Raw genomic sequence first — 26,328 nt, forward strand, 5'->3', positions numbered from 1 at the left:
ATCAGATTTAAACTACTTGTTATAAAGTTTCCATGTAATCTATATTATTCCAGTGATACTATATCTTGATATACGTTACTTATAAAAAATGTGCTCTGAAAGCACACTTAATCTGAAGTAAAATGCTTCATAAAGTTATCAGCTGCTCTTTGATTCATTGTTTAGATATTTTTATTTGTTACTGCTGTGAACATTTGACAGAATAATTATTGAAAAATAATAAAACCTGAAATTATCCCAATCTACATTCTCCTCACGTTTATTCAGCTCCAGCTGTCATTTGACGTGAATCTTGTGTCATTACCCTTCTGTGTCAAATTGAGCAGAATGTTGATTACGGGCAGGAGTTCGGAGTGCAGTGGAACAGCTGCGTTGCAGGCGTCAGCCTGCTTCATGATCCGCGTTTGTCTTAGTGTTCTCATTGTGTTAGTACTTATTGTTACATAATTGCTGAATACACACTCAACTTAGTTTGTATTTGTGGTGCTCTTATCCATTGCTTACAATCTTCAGAAATCTTATCTGGAACGAGACTCATCAGGCCTGCAGCTTTGGGTAAAGCAGCACCCCAAACGGAAAGTTGCCTGGCTACTCCTAAGGAGTCTGGAGGCCCTACAGAAGCAGATTCCTGTGCTCAGGTTCAGAATGTAGGTACTGAATTTCAAAATAATATTCATAATGTTTTTATGTTATGTAATTATATATTGAAAGTAAATTATAAATAATGAAATCTATGTAATTTCTTTTATGTTGACTGATATTCTTGTCACACAAGAATTTATTGATCTTCTTATACAGTAGAACATTGTTCACCGTGCCATTTTTATTCTTTGTGGGTTTTTTTCCCCTAACCACCTGTGTTCAAACCTAATATTATAACTCTACATAATGAAGTAATGCTTTTCCTTTAAAGGATTCTTCAGGATACCATGGTGGGAACAAGGAGACAGAATTGATTATGTTTAAAAGAGTTCAGGAAGCAGAGGAAAAATGGAGGGGTGCCCAAGCCCTAATTGAGCAAATTAAAGTCACATTCTCAGAAAAGGAGAGAGAGCTGGAAAACAAGGTGGAGGAACTAAAGAGACAACAGGAAAAGGAACTCTTCAGACTGAATCAAGACAATTATATTCTACAAGCCAAGGTACTAGACACATTGTCCTACTTCTCCTTTTATTTAATTAAAAAAGAACTGGTACTCCCCGCTAAATGCATTGTCATTTGCTTGTCCCTGGGGCTGCTTCACTTGATATATTTGCTGTATAAAACATGAACATGGTTCCTGAGAGTGCCTCCTTACAGAAGAGCCTACATGGAACCCCTGGGGGGGGGGGGGAATTGAAATTGAAATTGGCTCATTTTGATAGTTTTCTTGTTAGCAGTCCTTTCTGAAAACAAATCCTTTGGTTCACTGTGACCTTCACGGAAGACAGAGTTTCAGAAAGAAAGCTATGGAAGGTCTAGATTCAGAAAGTGACACTGTGTAGCATTTCTGAGTTACTTCCATCATCAGAACTACCAGCACGAAGCACACTGAAGTGGTTTAACTGTAGTTGGTGTTGTGATCATTCCACTGTGGTTATAAGGCAGTCTTAGGTTTATGTACCTCGAATTTTCTGTTATTCTCCCTCACTGCTCACTGTATTATTTCCTTCTCCAAATAAAACAATACCTGCATGTTCTCAAAGTTAAGTGGCTTTGAAGACTCAAACAAAAAACAAAGGTGGTTGCATTTTGGAGAAACAGCTGATCCTGTCACTGAAGAAAAATTGAAGCAAATCCAAAAAGAAATACAAGAACAAGAGACACTTCTTCAAGGATATCAACAGGTATGGCTCTTCACATAGTTTGTCTTGAGATTCTTTGATTATAAAAATAAGGCATTTAAAAATATTTGTGTCCATTTAACAGGTAATGGGAATTCTGGCAATGCGAGGAAGTAATAATTTGACTAGTCTGTACATTTCTCATGGGCAGAATTAAAGTGGTTAAGGGCATGGGCTCTGGATTCAAAAAATCTGGTTTTAGACTTTGCTTCACTACCTGCTGTGCAGCCTTAGGCAGATCATTTCACCTCTCAGCCAGTTTCCTCATCTGTGAAGTGGGAATGAGGATAATAGTACCTGTCTCATAAGGTGGTTGTGAAATTAAAATAAGACAGTACGGATCAACCACTTCGTGCCTTCCACACAGTAACCGGTTACTGCCTGTTGCCTGTTACTAATTGTAATAGCCATATTTCCTTAGAAACTGTCCTCTTTTTCTTTAATTTTCTATAATTTTTTCAGTAGATAATATTGGCTAGTTTTGATATTATATTGAGAAATATAAATCTGAAATCAATTGCCAGTGCCCTGAGAGTGAAAAACAGTTGAATTAAATGGGAGAAAATGAGTGTGTCCTGTAGAAGCCATACATTTGTTCTCTGGGATGATGGAGCGTTGGTGGTGTTGACCTGACAGTCAGCCAGGGCAGGTTTGGTGATCCCCAGAATGAGACTTGTCTTAGTTTCTTTCCCATCACTCCTTTTTCTTAACTTCCCTCCCCTTCTTCTTCTGTCTCATTACCTTTTTCTTTTGTGACAACAATAGCCTAAGCATCCAGCCTACCGATAACCAGCATTTTCATTCCAGGGACATCCAGAGAAAGCATCACCACGTCAGAGACTACAGCTTTTGCTGTAAATGAAATTGTACTGATTTTGCAGGACACCCCACCATAGAGTTAGTGAGAACCGTCCAAAAACCCTTCCTGCCATTCTGAGCTTGCTGTTTAGGACATGGGTTTTAAGGAGGACTTCACAGACCTATGAGTATGCCAACCACCCACTCTCACAAAGATAATACAAAATTTATGTGTCTGTGTATGTATGTATTTTTCGGAGTTTCATTAATTCTGCAGATAATCAAGCACAGACTGTGTGCCAGGCACTAGGCCAGACGTGGTGAGACAGTTCATAGTTTTCATTAGATCCTCAAAGGTCCGTGGTTTTCATCAGATTCTTGATTTTAAAGAGGTTACTAAGCCAGAGCATCTAAGCACAGATGGGTACTTTCTCCCCCTGATCTCACCGTTTGAGTCCCCCTTCAGCTCAAGTCAGGTGCTGTACTGGGTCTAGTCTCTGCTCTGCTCTGTCCTGATCTTCCACAAACACCCAGTCTCTAACTTCCTGCTCACAGAAAGTTCCAGAAACAAACATGGATACCCACCGTGGGTATATCCAATTACCTCACGGCAGAAAGATGGGCCAAAAATAGGAAAAAAGAAGGTGCAAACAGTCCCACTGGCCTTTCCATCCCTGGTGCCTGAAGTCAGTATGTGGTTATTCCTGCAGTCTCTCCCCCATTTACTCCTGTGAAATGCGGTACATTATACTGACAGGCTCTTTGGCTTTGGGAATTTTTTTGCAACCTTTTTTTCAAGTAAGCGTTTTGAGCATTTTAGAAAGAATTGTTTTCAGGTAACAGATTTTCTTCTGAGACAAATCAAAGAGTTTGAAAAAGATTTTGCTTACTCAAAAACTGAAGAAATTTAAAAGCTATTAAAAATGTTTAAAGGATGTATCTTTTAGAAGCAGATACACTTATGTAAGCACTACTGATTTTTAACTAAAACATAATTTCCCGTGTATAAAAAGGAAAACGAAAAATTGTATAATCAAGTGAAAGATCTCCAAGAACAAAACAAGAAAAATGAGGAGCGAATGTTCAAGGAAAACCAGAGTTTATTCAGCGAGTTAGCTGCCTTAAAGTAAGTCCTTTTAAAATTCTTAAAATCAAATATACTTGGACTATTTCTAAGCATTTTATTGTTATAGTAATAAAACATTTAGGATACTTAGAAATTTTAAAAAATTGTACACTGATTTACAGTTCTGTAACTTTTGTATTTTTAATATTCAGTGGATTTTCTCTTGATACTAGATGACTAGTACATACTTTCAGTATTTTCAGTATATTCGTATCTGAGTTTGACATCTGTTTCAGGAAATTGAATATTCCTTTTAAGCCTGAGATACTTGGGTAATACATCTTAGGAATAATGCTGTTAGTAATAATAGTAAAGAGAAAATACAGTATTATTTACTGTCTTAGGTCAGGTTCCATACAAGTAGAGCGTGAGGTGGGGATCCTTGTGGAGGTGATTTCCCGGAGGGTTAGTCTCAGGAGATGGGGAGCCAGAGAAGCGAGATGGGGACGGGTAGCAGGAGGGGAGGCAAGTAAGAATGTGGTCTCGGCTGGAGGCTGGCTTCATTCTGCTCTCGCCAGGAGGCTCAGGAGAACACATTGCATTGCAGAGTTGGCCCCTACTTGAGGCACGTGGGGGGCAGCCTTTTGTACCCCCAAGGCAGCCAGTCCCTGGCTGAGGTGGGCCCCAGGGAGCGAGTGGGGGTATCCTCTGGGCCAGGGGTCAGGGGTTGCTATTTGGCAAGGGCATTTCTCCAGAGAAGGAGAACCTGCGAGTTATTACAACCAGCGCTCACCGTGGCAGGCTGACGGGGCACCAGCACCCACTTAAGAATCAATCATACTTCAGACTGTACGGCCTTTGGGATGTTATCACATCCGTCTTTAACACACTAAGTGAAAGAGCTGAACCAACACATGTGGGCAAGCTAGGGTACTGTCTTCTTTTGGGAAATGACTGCCAGCTATGCATTATTTCACCTAAACACCTAAAACCTCAGATAGGACCGCTGTCAGAAGAAATTTCTTTGGCTCTGAATGCTTTATTTATTTACATACTTCTTCCATTTTTTTTGTAAGGTAACTTAGGGCATGTGAGGCAGGGCTGCTGTTAGCTCACACTCATCTTTCTTGCAAAATAGAAAAAAGCATATCTTGTAGCAGACAAAGCTGGGAAGGACACAGGTTGGCTAGTGAGGGCACTTTTGTGTAAATTAGGAAGGGGAAAATGCCCCTTTCTCCTGGTAAGTGTGACCCCAAGCCAAGGCTGATAATCTGCACAGTTCTGAGGCATGAAGGCATTTACATCTGCTTTCTTCCCAGATGCTTCAATAAAGTATTTTAAAATTTCATATCTGATAATGTTTCCTGGCTTTTTTTTTTTTTTTTTTTTTTTGCGGTATGCGGGCCTCTCACTGCTGTGGCCTCTCCCGTTGTGGAGCACAGGCTCCGGACGCGCAGGCTCAGCAGCCATGGCTCATGGGCCCAGCTGCTCCGCGGCATGTGGGATCCTCCCAGACCGGGGCACGAACCCATGTCCCCTGCATTGGCAGGCGGACTCTCAACCACTGCGCCACCAGGGAAGCCCTGTTGCCTGGCTTTTAAGAGAGAAGATCTATTCCAGGATCCAAACCTGAAGCTCTGAATGAATTTTCACAATGGAATAAATGGTTTCTTTAGAAAGTAGGGTTAGGTGATCATATGTGTACTCCTAAACTTGTATAATATCTCTGGAAAAAAACAGAAAAATTGATTCTAAGGTACCAGTAGTAGACTGTGTTTGTTTTTGTTTGTTAGTTTCCACGGGTATGATTGGCAGTTTGTGTTTCTCAGGAGTCTAGAATGATGTGACAAGGAGTACAGAACACCACAGGGGAAATGCAGCAAGTCTTTCCGGGAGATTGATTTTTTTTTTTTTTCTGAGAATTGGCAGGAAATATTTTTATATTACAAATAAACCAGTACTCTTAGGGTTTTGGTTCTTTTAGATTATACATAAAAATTTCACATGAAGTATACTTCTCTTTTAGTATTTTAGTATTGTAATCTTTAGTTTAAATAAACTTTCTCTTCAGTGACTCACATAGTTTCAACATGCAAAGTGTTTTTAATTTTTAAGAATTGAATATTTTGTATTGAAAGGAGTACCTTTTAAAAAATATATTTTTTTTTATTTTCAAAATAAATCAGAGAACAGATGCATAAAAGTCGTTTCCTGTCTCAAGTAGTTGAAGATTCAGAGCCCACCAGAAACGAGAATTTTACAGATCTGTTAGCAGAACTACGGGTGGCACAGGTAAGTTGCATAAGGATTTTAACCATTAGCAATAGGAAAGATTGTTATAAAAATCTCTACATGTGTAAAAAAAAAATCTGCTTTTGTAATTTATGAAAAAATAAACTGCTTATAAATTTCATACCAATTAAAAATTAGGAAATATCTAAGGTTAGCACTGGGACACATGTGACCTTACTATAGAGGAGACAATGTGATGCTGGCTTTAGATGGCATCCTCTTTATAATCCAACCCCTCATCAGGCATTTTTCATGTGGAGCCATGGTTGGACGCATAACCTTATTTAGGGCATGTATACCTAACTTCAAATTCCTCATTGGAAATGTACGCCTAAAATAGGAAAATAATTTGAAGATAATCATTCACCTTAAAAAGTTAGCTGGCTTTTCCTCTGTCTTCCCAAGCGGACTGTGCAGTTCCAGGGGCCAGAGGCTATATCTGCAAATATGTGTGTCTGATATGCCTAACACAGAGGTGAAATGCAATAGCTACTGTATAACTTTTTTCTTTATTTGTATTGAATTGTTATAAAGAATCTGGCCTAGAATTTTCTAAAGCAGTATTTATCAATAGGAGAAGTTTGGGGATTTAGGGCAGATTAATTCTGTCTTAAGCAGAACAGTTCTAGGCATTGCATGATTTTTATCACTCCTGTCGCCAGGAACTATGCTCATAGCACCCACCAGTCGCTGCAACACTCAAAAGCACTGCCACGTTTCCAGACATCTCCTGTGGGAGGGCAGTCAACTCTCCCCACTCCCTCCCATTAAGAACCACAGCACTAAACTAAAAAGTCCTTCCAATCTATTTGAATGATTATGTAAATTAGAAAAATTCCGATTACATATCACTTTTTAAATAGAAATTTATTATATAAAGTTAGGTTATATAGCACTTTAAACATGCCTTAGTTCAATAATTGATGCTTAACAGACTTGTATGTAAAATACATCTTCAAATATGAATCCATTAGAGAACTTTCTTAAGATGCATGTATGTACAGAATGATTAGATAGGTAGGTAGATAAGTAGAAAGAAGGAATAAATGATTGGACACCCGCACTTATCAGTGGGCCTCAAAAACTAGCAAGTTAGGAGAGCAATTAACATTGCTGAAGTTTATGAAGACTTGGGAAAACATGGTAAGGTTTCAAGCACAGCATTAGCTTCATTTGAAGGCTGTTATTAGTGACCTTTTAAAAGTGCTACTTTGAACACACTTTTTTCTGACAAACGGGAAACTAAAACTGCCACTGAAATCACTGGAAAGTGCTGGCTAAAATATAAGAAACATCTTGTAAATGCATAACCCAGCTCTCAAGAAAGTAAGGGGAATCTCCAGGGGTCAGAAATGAACAGGGATACAAACCTAGCAGTAAACATTGCTCCTAGGCTACCAGTTCAGTAACCACGAGCCTTGAGCTTTAACAGCAAAGTAGAGATAGGACCCCAGGATTTCAAAGGGCCACATCCTTCAGTAAAACAGTGGTCCGTGAAAAAATCCACCCACCTTCAGAAGGGGCTGAGATATCAAGAAAGCTTATCTGTCTTAACTTGATTTCTATATAGAGAGGGGGAAAAAATCTCTGCTCAGTGTCTTACTAGTTGTTCAGTATAAATGTCATCCCTACTGCCTTCATTGTTGTTTTAGTATTTGAATTGACACTACTTTTCAAGGTTTGGTCATACTCAAACTGGAAAAGGAAAATAGCATAAAAGGTGGTCCTGAGTTAGTGATCATCTTAAGTGTGTCTTAAGAAACACATGCAAAACACTCTTAGGGGTATCCATCCTTAACCCAGCTCACATGGTATTCCTTCAGATAAAATCCTGCTGACGGTACGCCCAGAATGCAGAATTAGAAAACCCAGGGAAACAACCCACCGTGAGCAGGCATGGGATGGTTTAATAAACAGCAGGATTAGAACCCCAATCAAATTACTGAGTAGACTATGAAATAAATAGACTTTAAATGATTTAATATACAAAATAAGTGAGAAATTCAGTGTGAGGAAAGAACAAAACAGACTAGGCAAATTCAGAGAAAAATAAACAGAATAAGTAGAAAAATTAAATAGATCATACATAACTAAGAAGAAATTGGTAAACTAGAAGATAGGTCTAAGGAGCTTAGAGTGAAACACAAAAAATAGAGAAATGAAAAATATCAGAGATGTGAGATACTCTAGTATGTAATTAAATTTTTTTTAAAGTCATGGCTAAGAATTGTCTAGAAATTAATAAAAGAGATGAATTCTCAAATTCAGGAAATACAGTGAGTCCTACTCAGGACACATAATTTAAAATCTACATCTAAACCCATCATGGTGAAAGTACCAAAGGCAGGGAACACCTTAAAAGAAATCAGAAAGGGACTTCCCTGGTGGCGCAGCAGTTAAAAATCCACCTGCCACTGCCGAGGACATGGGTTCTATCCCTGGTCCGGGAAGATCCCACATGCTGTGGAACAGCTAAGCCAGTGCGCCACAACTACTGAAGCCCACGCGCCTAGAGCCCATGTTCTGCAACAAGAGAAGCCACCGTAAGGAGAAGCGGGTGCACTGCAACGAAGAGTAGCTCCTTCTCGCTGCAACTAGAGAAAGCCTGCACGCAGCAATGAAGACCCAACGCAGCCAAAAAAAAAAAAAGATTAAAAAATAAAATCAAAAAAAGAAGAAGTGTTAAAGATAAAAATTACTTAGGGTTGTGTTTATTTGTGCAAATATTGAAAGATGGAATGTCATGCGTTAATTTTCATTCACTTTGGTTTTCTGAGTTTAAATAGTTTAAGAGCAAAAAATTCATACTGAGATAAATCTGTAATACAATATTCCTATCAAACCTACTTATGTATAGTCTAATTTGTACCTTAAAAATTAATACCAATTAGTGTAGTCTTAAAATGTGAATTGTTGTTTTGTAAACTATGGATGGACACATACTAAAAGCGAAGGTCCTGAGCCCTGTCCTTCTAGATTCCCAGGGTGGAGAGGAGGATGAGGCTGACTGCAGTTCGGCCAGTCAGTCAGGCAATCATCCTGGAGTTGGAAAAACAACTACGTAAACAAGACAGACATGGGCCTTGCTCACTAGGAACCTATATTCTACCAGGGAAGACAGATAATAAGTGAACAAGAAATAGTTAAAAATAGAGGTAAGTTCTTTGAGGAAAATAAGAATAGAGACTAATGGTAGGCAGGGCAGGGGTAAGGCAGCTGTCAGCCGTCTGGGCAAGGAGGTGCTCTCTGAGAAAGTGGTGCCTGCATCGAGAATGGAGGAGAAGCAGCAGCTCACTGTGCAAAGACCGAGCCCTCCAGCCAGGGGCAAGCACAGGCCAAGTCAGGGTTGGGCTTGGTACCTTCCAGATACAGGGGCACCTGAGGCAGAAGTGGGTGAGTAAGGACAAAAGTGATGGAAGAAAAGATCGGAGAGACAGGCAGAGGCCTCTGAGTGTCCACACAGTAGGTTCTTGTAGAAATTCAATGCTCTCCTGAAAAGACACCCACAGAAGATCGCACAGAAGATTAAACAATGAAATGATACAGCTAGAACCACGATTATTCAAGTCCTTATGAATGGCTTTATTTTCTTCATAAGACTGTATTTTAGATTCTAAGGTAGGGTGATAGAAAGTTTCTAAGAATTTTCATTTTGAAAGTAAAATATACCAACTGTGCCCCAGGAGTTTGTTCAGCAGGTATGAGTTCAGCTCAGTATACATTTACTGAGTACCTGCCATGTGCTTGGTGCCGTAAAGCAAGCAGTAAAATCAGTCTTGGTCCCCAAAGAGCTCTCAGCCTAACGAAGAGAAAACGCTTGTACGCAAATAAGTGTTGTATGAAACAAAGCAGTAAATGCTGTGCTAGAGGTACACTGAAAGTTTGTGGTAATGCCGGGGCAGGTATTATCAGGAATAGCCTCGTTTGCACTATGCTCTGAAGGATAAGTATGACTTTGGCAAGGCGAGGAATGAGGGCAGTTGAGAGAGTGCGGCATGTGAACACATTGAGAATTTAACTTTTTAAAAAATGTGCCAAGCATTTTTTTGCATTTGTGATATAGGGATGAGCAAAGTAAAGTTCTGCTTTCAAGTAAACGTCTATGTCAGGCGGTGATGAGTGTGTGAGAAGAAAAAATAGCAGCACCCCTGGGGGCCAGGATGAGGGTTGCCGTTTTAGAATGATCAGGGAAGGCCTTCCTGGGGCCTCGTTTGAACAGAAATCCTGATAAAGTGAAGGAACGAACCACCTGGCTGTGTGAGGGCAGAGGAGACAGTAAGTGCAAAAACACCGTGGGGTTGGAACGTGCTGGGCAGGTTCAGAGAACAGCCAGGAGGTCTCTGCAGCTGGCATGGAACGCGAGGGGGAGATTTGCAGGAGATGCGTCCGAGGAGCGGGCACGACTGGGTTCTGTGACACTGAAGGTCATGGTAAGAACTGTCGGCTTCCCCCAAGAGGGGTGGGAGCCACCAGAGAGCTTCAGACAGAAGACTGACATTAACTGACTCTTGAAGACAGTTCCTCTGGCTACTGTGAGGAGAAAAGACTAGGTGCTGAGAGTGGAAGAGGCAGACTGGTTAGAAGGGTATTGGAGTAACCGAGGAGAAGTGAGAACGGCAGAGTGGAAGGGCTTGGAAGCTGTGTTGAGTTACGTGATTAGAACTGATTCTAGTAGGCTCTGGGGAGCTCGTGATCGTTTGGAGGGGAATGGTGATGAGATCAAGCTAAAATTTAGAAAAATAATTAGCAGTGTTTATGATGACGTGGGTGAAGGAGACTCTACCACAATTTATTGTGGTTGGAAATAATTTGCTTTTGTATTTTTATGAATATCAAGAAAGAAAAAAACAGTTTATTGGAAGACATCAGAAGACTGAAGCAGGACAAACAGGCTCTTGAAGTAGACTTGGAAAAAGTGAAGAAAGAGAGAGACCAAGCCAAAGACCAGATTGCTTATGCCACAGGTAGAAGTCTGAGCTGAAACGGTTTACCTTTATACTCCTAACTGTTCTAATCTTGAGTTAAGTAATAGCAATTGGATAGTACAATTAAAATGCTATTCCTTGAAGTGTATTGTAATTTTAGAAACTTTAAAAAATTAGTTAATAGGTATGTGCCTTTGATTGGTTTTAGCAGCAATAATTGCGAGACCAAAGAAAGTCACAGATTGTTTTGAATTCATGGCATTGTAAGCTTAGTTGTTTACAGTCATCCCAGCTAAACTGTGACTTTCCAGGGCACGGTCTCCCTTTTTGTACCTGGGTCTGAAACATAAGCTCTCAAATATTTACCAAATGAACAAATGTTTGTAGAAACTATGTTTGTAGAAACACAAGGATGGATATGGTATACCCCACCAGGGAAAACACAGGAGAGTAAGATAAGAACGCAGAAGGAGAGTAAGATAAAGTTTAATATTAAAAAAATTAGAAATAAACATGAGGGTGCTAATAAGGGTTTCAGGGAGGAATGGCATTTGAGGGTCCTGACAGATGGAGAGATTCAGGAGTAAACGAATGGAGGGGGCCGCTCAAGGGTGTTTCATTAGCGTGTTTTTGGATACACCTGGATTGCGGCTTAGGACGGCAGAACACAGGGCTAGAAAGGTTCATCAGAGAACCCCTTGTTTGCCAAAGCAAGGCTCTTTCCTCTGTGATACTATGATCTTCAGTGTAAGATGTGTATAGTAAAATCCACTTATTGTTTGTAAGAAATTTACTTTCTTCATCTGTAAAATAGAATAACAACAATAGTTCCCATCATATGTTTGTTGTATTAAATAAAGTCTTACATGGGAAGCGCTCTCTAATGTTTGCCATTGTTACTTTTTAATATAATTATAGGAATTCTTCATTTTTATTATCTCCTGAATCCAACATTTATTTTCATAGAAAAGACTTTACTTTTATAATGAAAGTCAGTGGGAAAACAAGTGATTTATCAAAAATTTCTATATGCCAGCTTTGCTACAAGTTTGAGGATTTGGACTCTGAACACAGTCTTCATCCTCCTTTACTAATACACTAAACTAGACACAGATTTACGTACATTAGTTGTTTTGGGCCTCTTTATTTTTTTCTTAATGCTTTCATTTGAGAGACATTGGTTTTCATTTAAAATCTTTCAATGTAGTTTATTTCCATATTTTGAAAAGTTACAATGGAGTTATTGTATTACTTTATCTTATAGGTGAAAAATTATATGAAATAAAAATTTTAGAAGAAACACATAAACAAGAAATAAGTCGCCTGCAAAAAAGATTACAGTGGTACGCCGAAAATCAGGAACTTCTGGATAAAGATGCAGTTCGGCTTAAAGAAGCAAATGAAGAAATTGAGAAGCTGAAACTTGAGGTAATGATCATTTCAGAATGTATTTCTATAGATGAACTCTATTATCTTCAACACTCCTTCATAGCTTTGTGTCATCAAATCAGTATACTCGAAATTCTGTTCATTAAAATGGCCAGTTTGACTTTGGTTTGTGTTTATTTGTGTAGTCTATTTTAGATTAGCCTGAGAATACAGTCAGCCATCTGTATCCATAAGTTCCCTATCCAGCAGACTCAACCAACTGTGGATTGAAAATATTTGGAAGAAAAACAGAGTTTCAAAAAGCAGAACTTGAATTTGCTGTTCACTGGCAGCTATTTTCATAGCATTTATTACATTGTTTTAGGTATTATAAGTAATCTAGAGATGATTTAAAGTATCTGGGAGTTACAGGCAAATACTACACCATTTTATACAAGGGACTTGAGCATCCCTGGGGCTTCGGCATGCCCGGATATTAGTATCTGCAGGGGTCTGGGAACCGGTGCCCCACGGTTACCAAGGGGCAACTGTAAATCCAAGCTCCTTAGCACAGCCTGTGAGGTCCCCATGTGGTCTGAACCCTGCCTGTCTCTCCAGCCCCATCCATACTGCACTCCCCGGTCACTCTCCTCCCAACCACACGGGCCTCCCTGTGGTTCTTGAACATGCCGAGCTCGTTCCACTTGTTGCTTTGGCCTAGAGTGCTCTGACCTAGCTTCTTCCTGTGTCTCACTCCTTGTTCAAGTCTCAGCTCCGATTTCTACTTCCCAGAAAGATCTTCCTGACCTCTTAATCTAATGTAGCTACCAGTCTCACCTCCTCTGACTCTTCTCATTCCTTGAGTTTATTTTCTTCATAGTACTTGTCACTCTCTGAAGTTATTTAATTTACTTAATGATTTTGTTTATTAGCTTTTCAACTGTCTCCTTCCATTAAGATCTAAGCACCATGAAAGCAGGGACCTGGCTTGTCTTGTTTGCTCTCCATATCTCCAGCGCAGTGCCCTATCTGGGATCTAATAAGTGAATTAATGAACTGCCATTACGCTTCCCTCTTGGTGTTTCTCTGCTGTGTTTTAAATATGCTTCTTAACATGGTCTTTCCTTATTGGTAGGTTGAGAAACTGAAAGCTGAATCTGGAAATCCATCCATCCAGCAGAAGATACGTTTAAAAGAAAAAGCAACTGATGCCAAAAAAATTCAGGATCTAGAGCGACAAGTACGTGTTCAGGGTAAATTTTCATTAAGATATTTTATATACAGAGCATTTTTGTTTTCTCTTTTGTTTCCGGAGTTCCTACAAGATGTAGTCAACCTGGAAATTTTGGGGTTTATTCATTCATTTTAATACAGGACTGCCTCTGCATTAAACTTTGAATACAGTATTTAAAGTAACAATAAAAACACAGTAAACAACATCATTTTATGTACTCTGTGGCTTTCTGCATAAAGAATTTTTAAGAGTAGTGTGTCTCATTAGGTGGTAGACCTATTGAAAGGTTATTTGCATCCCAGCTCTATTTGACATCCAGGAAGAAGGAAACAGAACTTTGCCACTCTGGGTGTAGAGCTAGGATCCCTTCTCCTGATCACCTGTAGAGCTAGGACCCCTGAAACCAGGTGAGAGAGGAGGGCACAGAAGGAGACCCTCCAGTTGGGAACATGTTAGTAGCGCTAGGGAAGTCCAGCAGAAGACCCTGGAAACCGAACATCCCCTCCCAGAGAGCTGGCCATAATTTTCAGCTCTGGCTCACTGGTTAGGCTTAGAAATACTCATTTCATGGTCATTGTGGCTGGAAGACTTTTTTCAAAACCCATGTAGTAACACTTACTAGGATAAAGGTTTTTTTTCATTGAAATAGTTGTTTTGTAGGCTGGAATATTAATTGTACTTTATGTTTTTAAAGCCTTCTATAACGTAGTATTTGTATTCATAACTAAATATTAAAACAAAATTAGAATTTCCAGTCCTGTTCATAAGAGAACATGATCCTGTAGTCAAGTCATGACCCTTAGACATACAGATATTATTCCATCACAAACCTGAGACTGTGAGGTCATCACTGGGCTGCATATCATCCCAGTTTTATGAGAAGAAGGAAAACTAAGCAAAAAATTAACTTTGTTACTTTACAGGACCTGCTATATTAAAAGGTATGATTTGGTAGTTTGGTTTAGTGGCCAGGAAAGGAACAGGACTGAAGTGGTTTGAAGAGCGAGAAATATTCTGAAATAACTATAGTCTAGGTCGCTTGGCTTTTTTTTTTTTTTTTTCCCAGTGCCTAAGACTAAGATTAGCCTATGTAGAAGAAGCTATCCAGAATTGTGAGAGAGGAAAGAACAAAGGAACCACTTCTCCACTAGATGATTTTATTCTAAGAGAATAATGTAGAAGTGAACGTATGAGAGTAAAGAGATTTTGAAATTTCTTTGAAACGGTGATCCATATGGATCAGAAATGTAACGTTATATCAAAGTAACCTCCCTCTTTTACTAACACTTTCATAAAAAATTTATTGGTTTACTGTCTTAGATTATATCTTTCTAAAATATTGTTAATATTTTGTATAGTTTGCTCACATACATTTCAGATCTTGTTCTGTTCCCTTGAACAGAACATTTCTATCCTAATGATTTTAAATCTTAATACATATTTTATAATCAACGTATATCACAATATATTCAGAATCAGTTTGAGCCATATTCTGAAATAGATTAATTGTAGAATAAAACATCTTTTTTTCTAAATAGCACATAAGTAAAAGTGGGGCTAATTTATATGCATGTTATAGTGAAAATTTACAATTATGTGTGTTCATTCATGCTTTTATTTAATGGAATATTCCATAGTTTAATTTCCAGTGAGATTTAAAAAACAACAACAAGAAGAGCCACACTGGTATCAGAGACCAAAGAATAAATTAAAAAGCAAAATGAAAGAAGATAGAAATAAAATTAATTTTCTGCCAAAAATGTAGTATACTTTGCAAAATATCAAAGTCAGATTGAAAATATTGTTTAGCATTTTTAATTAATATGTTAATTGTAAATATGTTAAAACAAATTCATTTTAAAAAATCTAGTCTCTTTTTAATATACATTGTGTGTGTGTGTGTGTGTGTGTGTGTGTGTGTGTGTGTGATATATATACCTTTATATGCTTACATCTAATCTAGATTTTTAATACCAGGGGAAGCAAAATGAAAAAGTTTATAGATGAAATGATCCATTTTTGTATCTGGATGTATTCCACTTTATGGTATATCTATGAATGTGCAAGCAGTCTTCAGGAATGGAAATATTTGCTGTTAACTTTGCAAACGATGTGACCCTTAAGTACGTACTAGGAACAATATTCAGTCTATAAACAGGATTTTGAGCAACCCATCTTGCCTTAGGAAAGGTAGTTTTTGGGACCAGATCATATATACTAAAAACCATTATCAGGCCCTCACCACATGCTGGGCACTCGGCTAAGCACTTCACCAAGATAAATGTCATCTGATCCTCAAATATATGAACACCATGAAATCAGTATTGTTACCTCCCCATTTTACCGATGAGGCGAAAGAGATATATAGATTGAGGAGTTGACACGCTGCTAACACAGTCTTAACTCCAGACACGCTCTAACCTCTGCACTAGACCACCTCTTAGGTGCTATTTTATTTATTTTATTGCATACTCGGGGGTTAGAAGACTGTTCAACGAAGTTTTAGTCTCTTACTCTATGTTTTTCAAAGGTATCTTAACATAACACCTTAAACAAAAGCAGGTATACACACGTATGTGTATATAATATCAAGCTCTAATTTCTGTGGACCCAGGTGCAGTTTCTCCTTACAGAAGGACTGTGTAGTATGTTATTGTTTTTAATAGACTAAATGAAAAGTTGTTTTTATGAGGACTTCATTAAATGTCATCTAATCTTCTTTGCTTCCTGATTGAAAGAAGTCATTTTAAAGTAGATTAAACTTTATTTGGAGGAGGACTGGGGTAGCGGGGAGATGGTTGCAGGTAGGGGCAGGCACTTAGGAAGCTGTATGTTTATTATAAAAACTTTGCACATTCATGTGCAGATAAGTAATTTTTCAATCAGTAGACAGTATAAACACTTATCTGAGGGGTGTCTAGAAAAAAGGGAGGGGGAAAGAGCTTTGTCCTCACAAAGATTGGTTGTTACTAGTATAATAGGAAGACCGAAGATCTATTTCAAATAAACATAAGAGGATTTCTGTAAATTAACCAGTATTAGATTAGACATTATACTATAGTGTGTTTTAATCAGGATATAAAATTTGAAATTAATTTGTGCTGCTGTGCATTTGATTCAGTCTTGAGATGTGATATGAACATCTCTTTGAAACCTAGACATGACTGATAGAGCATAATCTAAATTTTTACATTAAGCTGCTTAATTTTAATATATTTGTGACCTTAACATGCATACAAAAATATTTTAATAGGTTAAGGAAATGGAAGGAATTCTAAAGAGACGATATCCCAATTCTTTGCCTGCTTTAATATTGGCTGCATCAGCAGCTGGTGATACAGTGGATAGAAATACAGTGGAGTTTATGGAAAAAAGGATAAAAAAACTAGAAGCTGATCTGGAGGGCAAAGATGAAGAAGCAAAGAAAAGCCTTCGGACCATGGAACAGCAGTTTCAGAAAATGAAGGTACGTGCCGGGTAGCCATGGAGATGGGGCTCAGAGGTGTACCATGGGGGCTGGGGGCTTCTTAGAATGAGACCGAAGAGTATGTCTTTGGAGGGCAGAGACCAAATAGAGGAATGAATTCCAACCCCACCCCCCTTTTAATCTATCTAAAGGTACCTAACTTTTTCCTTTTTCCAGTCCCTATCCCACCCCCCTCTCCTGCCCCTGCTCACTTCCAGCCACTTCCTCCTTTCATTTCTGATTCCCAGTGCACACCAAGCATTTCAGTTGCCTTCGCATGTGCTCTTCCTACTTCCAAAATACCCCTGCTTCCACGTATCCCCAAATTTACACACATCCCTCAAAGCTGAACTTGAATGTGCTCCCTCTGTGCCATCTTCCCTCCTCCCTTCCCTCAGGCCTCCAGACACACCCAGGTGCCCCTCTGCGCCGTGTTCGTAGGCCCATTATCGCAGTTATCATAGGACATTGAAATTTGCCATGTCACTCAGCTCACTGGGCTGTGGACTGAAGGCAGGAACTGAGTTTATCTCTAGGATCTGGCACAGTGCCTGGCATGCAGTTGTAGCGCAGTAAATACATTCAGTGATTGAATGAACAAAGCTCTTTCATGCCTCCCCCCACAGAGTAGACTGTTAGGTTATTTTGTTAATAATAATAAAGCTCCAATATGCAAATTCTAAGCTGACTTATTACTCCTATGAGATTTCTAAATTGATGTTAGAAGGTTGAAAATGTGCTACTTCTTACAGATATCAGTAACCCCAACTGCTTTCCCTATTTATTCTCAGGGAGTATAGTGTGTCAGTTTGCATAGAGGAGGGTACACAATAATAGGTTTGCTTGTGAGGTTAAAGTAAGTTTTGGTGTATAAAAACTTGCAACGTTATGAAGCAACATATAATTAGGAAATTACATAACATATATTGAGAATATATAATGGTATGCCCTTCAAAGATAGGACTTCAACACATTTGCCTGACTCAAGGAACATGGGCTTGGAGGCATCAGAATATATGGTGAGTCCCTGAATGAAGGAAAAGGCAGGACCTGGGAGAGTGCAGGGCTTCGGTAACTAATGAAACGTTTAGCAGTGGTTTGTCGTTACATGGATTCTTTTCTACAGATTCAGTATGAGCAGAGACTGGATGAGCAGGAACAGCTGCTTGCCTGCAAGTTGAAGGAGGCGTCCCAGAACCAATATGACAGCTCCTCCAGAGTTAAAGCACTAGAGAAGGAACTGGATGACGTTAAGGAAGCCCATCAAATCACTGTAGGAAATCTTGAAGCTGAAATAGATGTTCTTAAACATCAGAATGCTGAATGGGAGCTCAAGAAAGATGATAAGGATGATCAAGATTTCCAGTCTATAGAATTCCAGGTGGAACAGGCTCATTCTAAAGCTAAACTGGTCAGACTCAACGAGGAGCTGGCCGCAAAGGGGAGAGAGATACAGGACCTTTCACAGACTGTGGAGAGGCTTCAGAAGGAGAGGAGAAAGATGCTCTCTAATCAGCACTCTAAGGCTAGGGAGGAAATGACTGCCAAAAGGGTGAAGAAACATGTTCTGCACCCGGGTAAAAGAAATGCTAACTCCTCTGGAACCCTGGAGGGCAAGCTTTACCAACCACATACTTTTACTGATTCCGATATTTCAGAGGTTGTACAAGAAAACTGCAGATTGAAAAATGAACTGGAGAGATTAACTGTGGAGAGGAATGAGCTGAAGATGAAATCTGAAGTAGCAGTGAACCAATTTGAAAACTCCATGAAAAGGTAAAAATGTGACTTCGTCAGTATATGGAGACATAAAAAGATAAAAATTTAAAAATCATAGATGTATTTCCCCTGGATAATTAGCTTGACCCTGAACTAAGTTCATTACCAAATTTTAAGAACCTATATTACATTGCTAAGCACAGATCTGTTTCAGAGTTGGATCTTCTACCCATCGGAAGCTCAGATTCTATTGAACTTGAATCTTCATGTCAACCCAGTTCTTGGGCCGAGCAGTCTTACCTTTCTGCACTTATCCAAATGGTGTTGATAAGCTGACCCACTGGGCCTTCCTGCAAATGAATACCATCGTTTATGGTTGCTGTAGGCAGATAGCTATCAGAAAACAGCTCTTAGTGAAACTAGTTGACGTTCTAAGAGGAAAAGGTCCTCTTCCAAAATAACTCTTCAGATTAGTCTTGTGATTACATCTCTTCATGCCTTGAAGAACTTCTGTACTCATCCCTTTCCTACTCAGAATCTCCAAGTACCATCTCCTGTCTCTTTCCTCTGAGCCTTCTTACATGCTCAGATCTTTTTCACCCGATCAAACCAAGTTCTGGTCCTCTGCCTTTCAGTAGCAGTTTTCCACAAGTAGCCTCTCCTTTTATTTCCCCCTGACTTCCTCTAAGCGTGGCTCTCATCCTCACACTCTTTTGAACCTGGTCTCTCAATAGCCTTTCTCAGCCAGTGGAGTTTTCTCCATCCTCATTTTCTGTGACGTTGTTGACTACACTGCCTTTTCTGAAAGGGTTTCCTCCTTAACGTCCATGACTTGGCACTCTGACTAAAGCTCCTTTTCTGCTCCTTTTGACAGACTCCTGACTCCTTTTCCTTCTCCCTCCTCAAAAATCTGACTTTCTACCAAAGTTCAGGTTTTGGCTTTCTCTTTGTTCTCTGCTTTTTCTCCCTTGCTAAACTCATCTGTTCTCTATGGCTTCTGTGAACCACGACTCCTAGATTTACTTTTCAAGGCTTGTTCTCTTCCCTGAGCTCAGGTGTTAAATCTAAAAATGTGTTGGATTATTCCTCTTGGAATCAGTAGTATCACAGATTTTCTCTTTTTTTTAACCATAAACTGGCTCCACCTCCCAACTTCCCCATCTCTGTCTATGACCATATTTTCAGTTGCCAGGCCCAGCTTTACCACCTTTATTCCTTGGGTTGACAGTCTATGGGGTGCTTCCTTATAAGTATTAATTTTGCTTTTTTCCTTTTTATAGTGTGGTCTACTTGGTTTACTAGACAGTTTTCCCACCCCACTCTCCCTGATTTCAGTTTCCGTCTCCCCCAGTCATCTAGCTTAAAAACCATTAGAATTCTTTAAGTACTCCTGTATCTGAGTCACTCTGTTCTCCAGTGGCTCCCAACTTCCTAAAGTATCAAGACTGACTTTCTCTACCTGGCATCTCAAGTCCCATCACCATTCTGATCCTGCGCCATCAGAGTAGTGTTACTTGCCAAATTTCTTTCCTGCCTTTTGCTCACTCATGTTTCATTTTCTAGGAAAAATATTACCTAGAACTTCTTAGAAATTTCTTGCTCCCATCTTCAACTCCTGTATAACTTATGTACCAAGAAGCACTAATTATACACCACCTAATAGCTCCTTGAGAACTGATGTATGATTATACTTCTTTTGCAACCTGTAGGCAATAATAGGTTTGATTATGAAGTTTAAAATAAGGTTTGGGGCGCACAGAACATGTGTAGTTTAATGTTTGTGAAGCAACATATGAATTGTGAAGTTATATAACATACATTGAGAATAGGTAACGTCATGCCCTTCAGAGATTAGGATTTCAGTACATTTGACTGACTTACGGAACCCAGAGTTAGAAGCATCAGAATACGTAATGAGTGCCTGAGTGAAGGAAGAGGTAGGACCTGGGAGAGTGCAGGGCTTCTGCCAGAGAATGAGGATAGGAAGCACCTAACGAAATGCTTATCGACTGCTTAGCAGCCGCATCTAATTGAGTCATCGTGGCAGTCAGACTGCTTCCAAATTGAAACCTTGTTTCTTTAGTCCTGAATATGATAGTAGTAATGAAGCTGTTTGGAAAGAATCATATTCTTTCCTAGAAATAATTTAAAATTCAGGTTCTCCTATAAATGTTCCTATACATAATTGTTTTAGTATTGTTAATCTGTTTTTCAGACAGCTCTGGGCCTGAGAAGTGAAAAGTGTTTCCTAGGCCCAGATTTAGGCTGCTTTTTACTATAGTTCAGTTATATCACGGGTGCTTTAGATTTTTATGCTTTTCCGAGGGTCCTAATCACACTGTTTCCATGAAGAAATGTAGTCAAGTAAGCAACTGATATGTTTGTAGTTTGGGGATTGCCATATTAATAAGTATCAACAGTGATTTACTAAATATCTGCTTTCAGTAAAATTGTCATTTTTTAATTTTCCAATAAGGGGAAATGTTTATAAGAAATGTATCAGCTTTTTGGTATAACTTTACCGTTTACTGAACTGCCACTGAATGCATAAATTTTGTCATAGAGACAAACGAGTAGTCTCAGGTTCAAGTAGTCTCAGGTTCAGACTACCCTATGTCCTAAGAATTACCGTAAAGATCATTGTATTCTTGCAACCAGCAGCCAGCCCTGGAGTCATATGCATGGACCAAAAACTGGTGAGTGTTGCCTAGAAACAAAGCATTGGAGAGTTTAAATAATTAGGGCAAGAAATCTGAGTTTATCTTAAAAGATAAAATGACAACCTCTTTGCCTTAAATCCAAACAGAACATTTAGAACCTTTGTTTCTCTCAGAAAGTGCCCCAGGCTGGGGGGTGTCCAGCTCTGCAGCTTACTGATCTGGGACCCTAGATACATCACTCTTTCCTACAGTCAAGTTTGCCTTTATACAATTGAGTAAATAAGAGCAGTCTCATGGAGTGGTTGTAAGAACTCATAGGCAGTAATGTATAAAGCACCAAGCACAGTACAGTAGATATTGGTGCCTTCTCTCCCTTTGCTTCTTTAATTTCCAGGCTTCTTACACTATTTTTGTGCTGACTCTGAATTAGAGGTTGAAGAGCCACTTTTATGTGTGGTGTTCTTTCATTTGCTCTAAAGGTTCAAGGAAGAAACTGCAGCACACATCACATCCCTCAAAGCATCTCATGAGAGGGAAGTAGAGAAACTCCTTTGCCAAAACGCAGTCGAAAATTCTTCTTCTAAGGTAGCCGAACTAAATCGTAAAATAGCAACTCAAGAGGTAGGTGACTTTAATGAACTTTGAGTGTAATGCGATTTTTTTTTTCAAGACTGTTGACAAAGTATCTGGAAATATTTTAACTTCAATTCTTGAGGTTGGTGATAAGAAAGTGACAGTAATTTCCCATTCCTTTTTTTTAATAGAAGACAACACTCTTACCATATATGTGTTTCACTATTCTACTTTACAGTTATACCTTTAAGTAAGTGTTTTTGCAATTTTGTCCCTATATTTCTCAAATATATCTTCCTGTAAGTAGGTTGTAATAGATGGTTGAGGGATACATCCAATGTGATGGGGACCTTGTACTTAAACCTGAATGCTGAACCACCTCCTTCCACCCCAAGTCCCAGCTGCCAAGTCACTCTTCTTTCCCCATGACCTGTTGTTCATTAGATAATGTTTTGTGGTCATTCAGCCACTGGGGATAAAATAATGAACAGACACATGTACACAACTACAGCCATTATGAAGCATAGTCTTCTGAGAATTTTTACAGGGCACGGTGACAGCTCATCTGCATTTCCTCAAGTGTGTCTTCCTTCTTGGATAGTATGTTTGTCAACTTGGAATAGTTATAAATATCTACTGTGTGGCCCATCTTCTGTGGTTTTTGCCAGTTGAAAAAACAGCATTAAAATAGAATTTGCAACTTACTTTCAAATGGTGTAGCCAAGAAAAAAAGAAAAGAAAGCAAATATGGCAAAATGTTAGCAGTCGGTAATTCAAATTGAAGAATAGATGAATGTTCATTGTGCTCTTCATCTTTCTGTAGGTTTTAATACCAAACTGAGGGGGGAAAACTTCAAGAAATAATTATCTCAATGATCACCTCTCCCACCTATAATTATTTAATAGGATTTTAATTAAAAACAAGTCCGTCAGTTGGGGAAGTTTGAGTGTGGACAAGACAGGAGATATGAAATTACTGCAAATTTTCTTAGGTGTAAAAATGTTATTGTGGATTTGTAAGAAAATGCGTGTTGAAATATTTGGTGTATCTAAGGGTGAGATGTAATGAGGTCAGTAATTTAATTTCAGATAGCTCAGAAATAAAGAACTTTGACTGTTTTAATACTTGACTGAAAAAGATTTAAAGTGCTTTTTTGAAGTAACCATTATACAGCGTTGCAGAGAGCTTCTCTAGCTTTCTTACCCCCAAAGGAATGGGGTATCAGTGGGCGGCAAACATAATATCAAGTGATTATATGATAAGGAGAGGTCTGGGAGGGATGGGGAAAGTAGTGTCATTAGGCCATAGTGCCATAAGTATCAATATGTAATTTTCCCAGAGTTCTAAGTGTAATATTTTAAATTGAGAGTTAAATGAAGTCAGCATAGTCCGATTGTAGAAACAGTAAAAGTAAATCATTAGAGAAAAGAAACATGAATTTTTCCTGTTTTTGCAGCTTCTTGATGGAAGTATTTACTTACGTACTTCAGTTTCTTTGTCTAGAAATGAGACTTTTCACAGATGTTAGGTTTTATTATTTAGTCACTAGCTCTTTAATAAAAACTATCTTAATTACAAAGTATAAAGATAATATTGGCCACTTTCTTCAAAATGTTTAAACTTTATAGAAGTTGATTTTAAGTGGTATTTTTCAGATCTTCAAAAGAAAAGTATTAGAGATAAAGAAGCCAAGTAGTTACATAGTTATTAATTTATGTGTGTGGTGTTATATATTTAACTTTGAAAGAAACAAAATGATGAATTTATTCAATGAGTTTAATTTATTCAATGAATTTAATTTCTGTGGCAATGATGTTAGATTTTGGCAATTATAAAATATTAGGATCCTTTTTATTTTTTAATACAAACAAGTCATTAGTTCACTTTCATTTTTCAAATAATGTTCAAGGAAAAGCTTTATTAACTCAGTACTTCTAACATAATTTCCTAGGTACTTATAAAACATTTCCAAAATCAAGTTAACGAGCTGCAGGGTAAACAAGAGTCTCTTGTAGTTTCTCACGTTCGAGAAGAAATCCTACAGAAGGAGGTAAGAAATAACCAAAATATTCTGCTAATATAAGCTTTTCTTAACCATTTCAATCATATTCATATTTCTGTATAATTCTTTAAATTTAAATGTACAGAGATAACCCAGAAATATCTATCACATCAAGAAAATATTAATAAAAGCCAGCTTTCCCCAGATGAAGCTCAAATGTTAGTTGATTAAGTTATTTATATGTTTGTATTTGTCATTGAGATTTTCTGGGCAGTAGGGAAATGGGGCGAGTTTGGTTTGGCTGTTTGGAGTTTTTAGGAGGTAAAATTGGATGGTTAAGGCCATTTCTGCATTAAGTACTAAGACTATTTAATTTGGTTAAGAAATAGGTAAAGAAATTATGACAGTGATGCTGGATCACTAAGAAGAAAACCATTATTGGAAATAGATCTTTCTAGAAACTCACCTTTTTTTTTTTTTTTTGCGGTACGCGGGCCTCTCACTGATGTGGCCTCTCCCATTGCGGAGCACAGGCTCCGGACGCGCAGGCTCGGCGGCCATGGCTCACGGGCCCAGCCGCTCCGCGGCATGTGGGATCTTCCCGGACCGGGGCACGAACCCGTGTCCCATGCATCGGCAGGCGGACTGTCAATCGCTGCGCCACCAGGGAAGCCCCAAAACTCACCATTTTTATTACTCTGAGATTCTTTTGATTCTAGGACGTATGAAAAACCAGATAAGCTGTGTATTCTGTTTGAAGCATATACATCATTTTTTTGTTATTCAAGGACTTATTAAATCACATGATAAAAGCAAAACATACAACTAATTGCATTATGGAAAGATTAATATAAAAATACTCCACAATTATGCAACTATCTGTTTTAAAAATCTTGTTCTAGGAGTTGAAAGGCTATATAGTTCAGCACCGTGCATTCTTTTCAGTGTTTAAGAGGTACATAAACTTTGTTGTATAAGCAGTAAATGTACAGAACCTCACAGACCTCAAGTAAAATTTTTAGGAAGACAGTAAAAGGAAGTATGTGTTCATGTTTGCAAGATAAAGAGCAAGGTCAATTTTGGTCAAGTTACAGTGTTCTTAGTTTGAGAATAGCTAAATATTTTGAAAATAGAAAAGCTATAACACATGATTTTCAAGCCTATTTACTGGAAAACTAAGTAAAGCACTCCGTCTCTTGAATAAAGCTAATGACAGTCTGCCTTTTGATATGAACCATATTTATCATAGCTGTTTTACCAGGGCTAATTTATTCCCTCTCTGGTGCCCTGTGTGTTATGAGGCATTCCGTCTCAGGCCAGTGGGAATATAAACCATTCCCAGCCCGTATGAGCTCCAAGAATCGTTCAGGCTACTGTTTGCACTGGCTTCGAAACCGCCTCTGGACAACAGACTAGGCAGTTACAGAGCTTATCTTGTTTGTTTCCTTTCTCTCATGAATTACAGCCCTGCAGTGCTATTAGCCAGTTTTGGAAAATAGTTGTTTCGTATATTGTCTGTTTTTTTCTGGTTAAGAAATCCCTGTTGCTTACTCCACCATGGCCTCAGGTGAAAGCATAATAAACAGTGGTGAATTCTGTTTTATGACTGCTTTATTTTTCTTCTAATTTATTTATTTTTATTTTTGGCTGCATTGGGTCTTCCTTGCTGTGCACGGTCTTTCTCTAGTTGTGGTGAGCAGGGGCTACTCTTCCTTGTGGTGCTCAGGCGTCTCATTGTGGTGGCTTCTCTTGTTTCGGAGCACAGGGTCTAGGCGCACGGGCTTCGGTAGTTATGGCACGCGGGCTCTAGAGCACAGGCTCAGTACTTGTGGCGCACAGGGGTAGTTGCTCCGCGGCATGTGGGATCTTCCCGGACCAGGGACTGTACCCTTGTCCCCTGCACTGGCAGGCGGATTCTTAACCACTGCACCACCAGGGAAGTCCGTGACTGCTTGTTTTTAAAGTAATTTTATAGAGCTACAAGAACACTGAGTGATTTCAAATTTTTCAGCATAGCTCAAGTTAGCTATTAGAGATTTTTAGTTCTCTTTGATGGTGTCATACTTAACCTGATTTTTTTTGATCCTTGATTCCTGCATTGGTTATCTGTGCATTCGAGTAATTGGTGTCCTCTTCCAGACTTTGCAGGTTTGCTACGGCAGAGACAGTTCTTTACCAGTCAGCTCAGCTTGGGTTTCTGGATGTGTCTGCTGGTCACATCCTTGGGCTTGCTTTCATGGTCTATTTTTGGGCAAGGCCACTGCCTGAGTTCTGAAGTTGGAGGAAGAGGGATGCCACTAGCTGAGTACAGTTGGACAGGATTCCTGGTTTGGTTCCCTACCCAAGTGAAGCTGTTGCCTAGCCTGTATCCAGAGTGCCAACTGTGGTTTATTCACTGTAT

The 26,328-nt window shown here is 38.9% G+C and overlaps 1 protein-coding gene across 1 annotated transcript in view; it reads left to right on the plus strand.

The window, feature by feature from the left end:
• CEP162 (centrosomal protein 162) overlaps window positions 1-26,328 on the plus strand; it is a 91,105-nt gene that overhangs the window by 48,896 nt on the left and 15,881 nt on the right. Inside the window, exons 14-25 of the mRNA XM_060030271.1 lie at window positions 514-647; window positions 914-1,141; window positions 1,686-1,826; window positions 3,635-3,747; window positions 5,874-5,979; window positions 10,817-10,943; window positions 12,169-12,332; window positions 13,408-13,512; window positions 16,760-16,972; window positions 18,099-18,748; window positions 21,831-21,972; window positions 23,877-23,975. Of these exons, the coding sequence (XP_059886254.1) occupies window positions 514-647; window positions 914-1,141; window positions 1,686-1,826; window positions 3,635-3,747; window positions 5,874-5,979; window positions 10,817-10,943; window positions 12,169-12,332; window positions 13,408-13,512; window positions 16,760-16,972; window positions 18,099-18,748; window positions 21,831-21,972; window positions 23,877-23,975 (2,222 nt within the window). The remainder of the gene's footprint in view (window positions 1-513; window positions 648-913; window positions 1,142-1,685; window positions 1,827-3,634; window positions 3,748-5,873; window positions 5,980-10,816; window positions 10,944-12,168; window positions 12,333-13,407; window positions 13,513-16,759; window positions 16,973-18,098; window positions 18,749-21,830; window positions 21,973-23,876; window positions 23,976-26,328) is intronic.

Source organism: Delphinus delphis, chromosome 14, assembly GCF_949987515.2.
Source record: "Delphinus delphis chromosome 14, mDelDel1.2, whole genome shotgun sequence".
Classification (NCBI taxonomy): Eukaryota; Metazoa; Chordata; class Mammalia; order Artiodactyla; family Delphinidae; genus Delphinus; species Delphinus delphis.